The sequence below is a fragment of the Botrytis byssoidea genome (assembly GCF_014898295.1).
Source record: "Botrytis byssoidea strain MUCL 94 chromosome Unknown BBYS_035, whole genome shotgun sequence".
In the NCBI taxonomy this organism is placed as follows: Eukaryota; Fungi; Ascomycota; class Leotiomycetes; order Helotiales; family Sclerotiniaceae; genus Botrytis; species Botrytis byssoidea.
The window spans coordinates 90,614-99,904 of record NW_024065876.1 but is presented as its reverse complement, the minus strand read 5'-3'; the positions used below and the strand labels follow the sequence as shown (position 1 = coordinate 99,904).

Sequence of the window (9,291 nt, the reverse complement as noted above, 5' to 3'; positions counted from 1 at the left end):
AATTAGATTTTAATATTTAATATATATTTAAATATTTTATATAAAAATTTTAAAAAATTATACTCTTAAACAAAAAAAGTGCACAGTTATGCACAAACAAATTTTGTATATAAAATAAGTGACCCGTATACTGATATAACCCGCATACTGATAAAATACGTTATACTATTTTCAAAATGTATAAACTATTAAACCTTTACTAATTAGTTGTAAATGATCTACAAAACTTTTAATCAATCAAAATTTAAATGTTTCAGTTAATTGAAAGGAAAATTATTTACAAGGCTATTTAAAACTTAGATTTTTCGATCAAAAAGTACACAAAATTATTAATTCAGTGTATAACCTTGAATGAATTACTAAAGCAATTGAAAAAGAAGTAGTTAGATTAAAGTAATCGAGAGCTTTCGGAATATATAATTACTTTTAGGGTATGTCTGATGATATCATTGAAATCAATTGAGAGAGTATATTTGAAAATGTATCTGTAAGCAATACCTGGGGAAAAATTGTTTTTAGAAATTTTTCAATATTCGAATTTAAACCTAAACTAGAATCCAAATTAGAAGTTTTTTGAAAAAAACAAAACTGAATAGAAAACTAAATAAATTCTTTCCAAAGGAAGTTAAATAGAAAGCTAGATAAAAGTCCCTTTTCAATATTCGAATCTAAATATGAATCCAATCTATTAAAGCTTTTCTCTTCCTTTTATTTTATTACTCTAGTTTCTAGTTCGAATAGTATTACTAAGCCTAAAGGGGTATGTATTACTTAGCCTGAAATATGTTTGAAATACATTTGAACCAACTAGGAACGTTTTGATCATTTACTTCTAAACTCTTCGAACAATCAATTGAATAATTATCAAAATAAATCAATAAACAACTATTCAATATCAAATTTTGAAAAAAAAACAACATTGAAAAGCCCTAAATCCAACCATCATCAACTTGTTTGCTTTTTTTTATATAAATCATTTATAGCTAGTATACTTATTTTATTTTTCTCTTTTAATAGTTTAGTGTTTGATGTATAAGGCATTCAAGCTTTTCTTTTTGATTAATTAGCTTTTTGGTTAATAAGAGTATTTTAAAATATATATATTAGGATTAGCACTAGGCGTTGGGGGAAACAATTCTTAAGACTTACAGATTCACAGAATTTTTTTTTATTATTAATTATTATAATAAACTTGAAATCCTATGAATATAGAGACTGAGAATTATTTTCCCCCGACGACCGACTAAATTTGTCCCGTTAAGGCGTATGAAATATATATAAAAATCAAATTTATATTCCTCGAAGTAAGATAATCCTAACCCTATATTTAGTTTTTATATTTTTATATATATAATATTGAAATATGATCATAGTGGGGAATGAATTAGTTGAATTGAGGGTATAGTTCATCGTATTATAGTTTGACTAAAGAGCTAGAATAAGATTGTGCTCATTTGAAAGGTATAATCTTTCGAATGGACGCTAGTACCAATTAGCCCTTACCGCCTACACTAGATCTACTGACTACTTTCAACATATTGTATTATAAAAGTCTATTTAAGTTATTATTTTCAGCAGATTAAAAGTAATAATTAATAGGAGAGATTTTAATGAGATTTCTCTTCTCTCATTGAATGAGATTATTATACAGATGATTTTGAAAATAACTCCTAGTCTAATAGTTAGAATCGGTTTATTATTTGCTATTAAATAATTATTTTTGCTATTCATTGAAATTTCTACTCGTATATCTTAATAAGAGACGCTCCGCGATAGGAATCACATCTCAAAACTCGTACCCTTCTAATTTCAGCAATTTTCAATATCTATGACATTCATTCTATCCGATACTTCGTTATAAAAACCATGGATTGTGTATAATACACACTATAACAAAAAATTTCTTATTGCTTACACAAACTCGAACTTTCTATTCAGAACTGCCAATTATACAACCTCCCTTTGCATCAGCTGAGCATACTTCCGTACATTAGTGGCAAACCCGTTCTGCAATAAGCTAACACAATTCTTATACCCCATCCATGAATTACTAGGACGAACTTTCTTAGGCACATAAGAGGCACATGAGCTCAATGTATTAGCTTTGCCTTCTTTAACTCGAGTTAATAAGCCTACACAACATTTGTCCTACTTATTAAAAGGTGAGAAAAAAAACGCTTTACGAAACCCGTCACAATTGATATACTCACGTGACCCTTGCGAAAACACAGAAGGTAATATCTAAAACCACTAGAGGTAACTATAGAATACACTTCTCAAGTGTAGAAGGTCAATTAGACGCTACGTGATATTTGTTAAGTCGACTTTGTACAGGAAATAGTCAAAATTGCAGGACCACATGTTATGTATGTTAATGTGACGAACGTATGTACTGCGGGGGCTGCGGGGTAACAATCCACTCCATGTAGGACTTCTTCTACCTTTTGATTTTACCTTGCTAGATTTTTTGTGAATGAATTAAAGTTCACTAAGAAAAGCTCACATCCATCATGCAACAACTCATCGCCTGTTTCAAGGATTCGTTTGCGTTTGGAGAACCTGATGGAGTCGTCTTCAGAAATTACGACTACCTTCTGCCAGAAGACTGTCTACCACTGTCTCGGATACGCTATGGAATTGCGGACTCCAAATATGGATATCGATATAAGCTATTATGGGACGGTATAACATCATTCTTTGAGAACCACGAACTGATTAGTAGCGACACCGGGGCAGATCAATTCTCTGTTGCATTGATTGTCATATCAAGTGGACCACTGTTTGTTGACATACGTCGTTATATCATGGCAATTGATAAGCGTCCTGAACTCCTACCTGCAAATAGTGGCCTGCATCTGCAGTTTTACATTCCCGTCACTGCAACAGGTGAGTCCCCAGAGTCTATTTGCTATCTTCGATCTGAGGTTTCAACTGACTCGTGCCCATTCGAGAAAACCAAGCCGCTTTTATTTGGCCAGCCATTGGTCAAGCGTATGACATTCCAGCATCTCTTTCTCAATCGGAGTTGAAGCTGGCGACAAATTGGCTAAAAGATTGCATCGCAGGGTCTGGAAAGCATCAGAGATGTGGTATACATAAAGACCTTCCCATTTTACCTACTCGTATCATAGACGTTGGATCCTCGGATGAGGAAATCTGTTTACATATATCGCAGGCTGGAGAAAAGGGTCAGTACGTTGCACTCAGCCACTGCTGGGGCGGAGCAGTAACGACTATGACCACCACATCTACGATACAAACTTTCGTGATGAGTCTTCCATCCGAACTACCAAAGACGTTCATCGATGCTATCACAGTAACAAGAACTTTGGGTCAGAGATATCTCTGGATAGATTCCCTTTGTATTTTGCAAGACTCGGAGGAAGACTGGATCACCGAATCTTCCCAAATGGATCGTGTATACTCTCAAGCACTCTTTACTATCGTTGCGGATGCCGCCAACAACAGTTCCTCTGGATTTCTCGAACCGCCAACAAGGAATATTCGAAACACCTCGATTGTTACCTGTAACTTTACTACTTTGACCTCTACGACACCGTTATCAATCGCAATCCACGTACGGGAGAGAGGCGAATTGGCGTTTCAACTTCCCTACCATGACTTTCATTCCGATTCCGATATGAAGCAGATAAGCTGCGAATTTCCTAACAAACCAGAAACTGTTATTCGTAGTAAGCTCTCAACGAGAGCCTGGGCTTTTCAAGAAAGACTCTTATCGCCCCGCACTCTACACTTCGGTCCTTCGGAAATGGCCTGGGAGTGTCAGACCATCTGTAGCTGTGAATGTTCCGCGACGAACGAGCGAACGAGCCGCACCACAAGCTTGTTGAAGGGATCTATCGCGCTCCAACCACTCCCAATCCTCGGCGAGGAATCATCGCAAAATTTGTCGAGGGCTTGTAGTGACGCTTGGCAAAGGGATATCGTAGAAGAATACACTCGGCTAGACCTCACAAGGGAGACAGATCGCCTATCCGCCCTTGCCGGCCTAGCTACACGGGCATCGATTTTCCGACCAGGAGATCAGTACATGGCGGGAATGTGGCGAAAAACCATCGCGGAAGATCTAGCATGGTACACGCGTCCCGAAAAGAGCAGTCGGCGACCCGTCACTAAAAATCAAGCTCCAACCTGGTCCTGGACGTCCCTAACTGGGCATATACAATATACACGCACAAATGACACTCTCAGGAATAACCCTCTAATGGAAGTTCTCGATGTACAATACATTCCCGACAAGCAATCACCCTTGGGAGCAGGACCGGCAGCTCCCGCTTCGCTTAGAGTTTTCGGATACCTGATTCCCATGGCTAGTGTATGGTATCAACCGTATCGTTTCGTGCCGATAGACGAGGAAAGAGAAGAGGGAACCTGGATGTTGTCGGAAGAGTATCGCTCCTGTTATCGGATCAAGTGGCCTCCGAATGTCGAGTTGCCGGAAAATTGTGTTGCGATGATGGATATTCATCCAGTGCACGAACCTTATGATGAGAAGATTCGACTGAATAGATTAGACGGGATGGAGCTTGAAAGTGGTGAATGGGTTATGCTTCTTATGGCTTTGGGGAAAGGGGTTGTGTGTGGATTGGTTTTAAGTCCATGCTATGCACAAGATGAGGTGTCTGGATATGAGAGGGTGGGATTTGTGAATGGCTTGGACTCGATTGCGAGGCTTAAGTGGGTTTCTGCTTGGAATTCGCAGGGGTATTACGGGTCTGGAGATATGTTTGATGTTAATTGGAAGGCAGGTGAGACGGCATTGCAGTCTATTCTCAAGCATACGGGTATTGAAAAGAGTGTAGTGAGAATATGGTGAAGCGTAATGAATGAATTTTACTGTTAATATCAATTTTTAACACCTCAGAATGTTCTTAAATTTCGACGATTGCTATTAATCAAAAAGATAAACTCGAGCAAAAGTCTGCCTCCTAGATGATCTAAAAGATACAAGATATCGTCATCTACGAAAACTAATGGGAGATCCTTATATGATTATTTTTTTATCGCTTTATTCTCACTCTCCACCCCCCTCTTTTGTTATCAATTGTATCATTTGTTGATATATTTTATAGTCAATTAGCTTAGATTACTTATCAGCTTTTCGAAATGTTCTGTCGATCACCTTAAAATGATTAGTAGCATTAACTCTAATCAATAGCAATCTTAACTATTGTAAGAAATTTTTAGTAATCATTATTAGTAGTAATTCGAATTGATAAAGAGATAGTAATTTTATTAAAAAGTTATCAGAGGATTATTATTATTTTTTATAAATCCAATTGTTGAAAGTTGTGGCACGTGCGCTACGCTACTATGTATATATCACTTCCACTTCGTAGTTAGATTTTACCTTAGTATAATTAATCTACATAGTCAATAATACATGCATTCCACTGGCCTGCCCCTTCATTGTGAACACTAATTGTTTCTTTTAGTAAGCTAATTTTTATGAAGAATATAGATTAATTAGAAATAACCACATTTTATTATATAATCAAATGAACTATCTTTCATCTCAAATCAATAATTTTATCATTACATTACAAAAACTATAATATTAAGTTTATTAAAAATCTATCTATTCAAAAATATACAAACATTTTATAACTAATTCTGACTAATCAATTTTAATTCTTTAAACTAACATCATAAAAATATATTCTTTAAAAACTTTTAACTTATTCTATATAATTATTACCTTTTATTTCTTTATTTAATTAAATTTAAATAATCACCAGTGGGTGCACGGACTCACGGGACACGCGTTTTTTGAAAACAACCTCAAAATAAACCATTCAAATTATATATATTCAATTCAACTTCAAAATACCATTTAATATACAATCAATTAAATATAAGGTTACTCCCACTGATAAAGAATTATTTAGAGAATATGATTCACAAAAAAAAGCACACTTGTTCAATGAATTCGATCAATACCGTATGAGAGAAAGTCTATACTCCATTTCTACCCAGTTAGACATATCAAACTCTATAATTCATCGATAGCTTCAAAAAAGGGATTTATTAGAAGGAAAAATATTGGTTCGAGAAGGATACGAAAGACGTAGCACCCACGTATTATAGGTCCTGTATGTCTAATTGTATTCTATCTAAAGAGCTAGCTATATAGGAAAGTAGTAGGCCTTATATAGGCACTACTGAAAGAGCTAGTCTCTTTCGCATTCGCTTAATCCCTTTGATACAGTAGCCATTGTATTGAAGACATTCCTTTGAAGTGAATACCCTTGTTCACACATCGATAATTGATTAAACAAATCCGACTCAATTTTGTAAGATATAAAAAATATAATTGATTATCTCTTTTTTCTTTTAAAAACTCTAATAGATTTTGTAGTTTTTTAAGTGATTATTAATTATTTCGAGTAATTATTTTCAGTTTTTCTGGAAATCCTTTGATTTTCTATTTTCATATTACTAATTGGGATTGGATTTCTTTTGGAATTGGTTTTTTCTATTTATTGTTATATATAAATTGTATTAAATAAAAACTGATAATATAGAGCTTTATAGTTAATTTTAAATCTGAGCTATTTAATATAAAATGAATTGAATAGTATTAATATTATAAATAGAAGATGAATAATAGAAGTGTATATAGTATTTTTGATTACTTTACTTTTAGTTTGTATTATAATTATAGAAAAATGAAATGTATGATTATGTTAATATTTGTATTAGTATAGTTTATTCTTAGTATTCTCTAGGAGATTGTGGCGAGCCCCTGCGGCTTGCCCTCTGGATGTAAATTAAAATAAATAAATAAATAAATCTTTATTATTATTATTATCTCTATTATTTCCCTAATCATTTCTATTATTAAAATCATCTAAATTGTTATTATCATTAAATGATTTTATAAAAATATTCAGAACTCTAAATTTTAATAAGATCATATATAAAACTTATATATTCCTAGAATTATAAAATACAAATAATTTTCCATATACATCAAAAGGAATAATTGAACTAGTTATAACTTTATTAAAATCTAATAAAATTAAATAACTAATTAAATTAATATTCAAAAGTTTAATAAAAGGATTAATAGGAAACTTGATTTATAGTTATATATTTAGTTTAATAAAAAGATTAATTTATCTTGTAAATATAAATAATTATATCTCATTAATCTAATATTCTAGAAATTGTAATTTAATTTAATTATAATATTTTTTATATAAAAATACTTTTATAAAAGTATTCTCAATATTTATACTAAAATTAATATATATTCTACAATATTATAAAATTCTATAAAAATTATAAAATATTAGTTTATCAATATTTTTGGTACAGGTTTGTTAAATACCTTTGAAATTATATGCAACTATTTTTTAAAGAAATATATTAATAACTTCTGCCTTTAAATATATAATATTTTTATTTCAAAAATAGTTATTAATACAATATTCCATTATATATCTAAACATAAATCCTTTATAAAACTATTTAATTATAAAATTTTTTTTAAGAAAAAATAATTCTGGAATTCCTTTTTGAATTTTATATCTTTTAGATTTTTATTTTTTTTATTTTAGAAAGCTTTTGTTTTTAGAAATATAGTTTTGTTTGATAAAAATAAGGAAAAGCATTACTCATTCTTTTTTAAAATTTATATTTATTGTTTTATAATAAATCGACATTAATAGTATAATTATAAATTTCTATAATTATAAGTATAGATAGATTAAATTGCTTATTGGATTGTTTAAAGCTAATATTAAATAGATTCATTCGAAATATTATAATATTAATAATAGAAATAAAAGAATAGATATCAAAAGGCTTTTTTGAATAATTAATTAAGTAATTTATAATACTATTAATTAATATTTGTTTGAAAATATCACGGAGGGATAGCTATGTCGATTGGTCACTCTAATCATATAATAGGTATATATAATGATAATAAACTAGATTGACTTGTTGTATAATTATAAGAATTATGCCTATCTTATATACCCTGATTAAATAATAAAATCGTTTAATTAGATATTAGGATTTATATATAAAATAAATAGAAGATTATATGGTAATTATAGAAATAAATATTTTGTAGAAATGCTATACTTAATTATATATTGTTATATAAAATAATGAATTTTATAATATATTCCCCAAATTGATTGGTATTATAATAATTATATTAAATAATTTATATAATAAATAAAGGAAAATTAATAGGTAATATATATTGTAAATATTAATAAATACTTTTTCTAAATAATTATTATACTTTTTATTTATTTAATAAATATATTATTTAATAAAGGAATATAAGATATATAAAAATATATGAGTTTTTATAAAAAGAAAAGAGAAAATTATTACATAAATACAAATAATTATAAAATGAGTATTAATTCTTAAATAAATAATTTAATTTATTAATTTTTTATATATAGAATTGTATATATTATAGTATTGATTGAATATTTATAACCTTTGATTTGAATAATAAATATGTATAGTGTTTTATGGTGATAATGGAATTATATAGAATTTGATAGATATAAAAGGCTTTCAATTATAAAAATAGATTGATTTTGAGCATAAAAAAAAGATAGTTTTCTGTTTCTTAAATTTATAATGATTTATCTTTATTTAGCCTTTTATTATATTTTATTTTTTTTTAGAAAGCTCTTCAAAGAAAATAATTCTTTTTCTAATACATAAGTTTTTATTATATTATTAAATACTTTTATACTCTTTAACTAATATATATAAATAATACTATTAGGTTTTTTTATGATTTTAAATCTTTTAAAACTACTATTAATAAATTGCCCCAAATATTATTTAGAGATAGTATATATTATAATATATCCAGTTCTTAATGTAATCTAGGTGAACTATATTCTTTTGCTTGAATTCGATTATCTTATTCTAAGAAATAGGTTTCTAAATAAAGACCATCTTTTGATATATATAAGAATAATAATGACTTATTAAAAAGAATTGAGCATACTAAATATACTGAATCTTATCGATCTGATAATAAGAAAAACCATATAGTAATTACTTCTATAGATTATAATAATCAATTTATTAATAATAATCTTCCTAATTTTTTATATAATAATTAAAATAGTTCTTTATTAGTTTCATCTTTTTTTTCTTTTGATTACTCTATACCTATTTTTAAATTAATTACTAAATAAGTATTTAATTGTAATATATAATATAAATATATATATAGAATTGTTAGATATAATTTAAGGAATAAGGATGCTCAGAATATAATAT

General features: G+C 29.2%; 1 protein-coding gene across 1 annotated transcript; it reads left to right on the top strand.

Annotated features, from left to right (window-relative positions):
* Positions 1-2,510: 2,510 nt before the first annotated feature.
* On the top strand, positions 2,511-4,837 carry EAE97_011255 (uncharacterized protein; the record flags this gene model as incomplete). Its single annotated transcript, XM_038881770.1, has 2 exons — positions 2,511-2,886; positions 2,952-4,837. 2 exons carry the CDS (start codon positions 2,511-2,513, stop codon positions 4,835-4,837), a joined length of 2,262 nt encoding a protein of 753 aa, XP_038727348.1.
* Between the last annotated feature and the right edge of the window lie 4,454 nt (positions 4,838-9,291).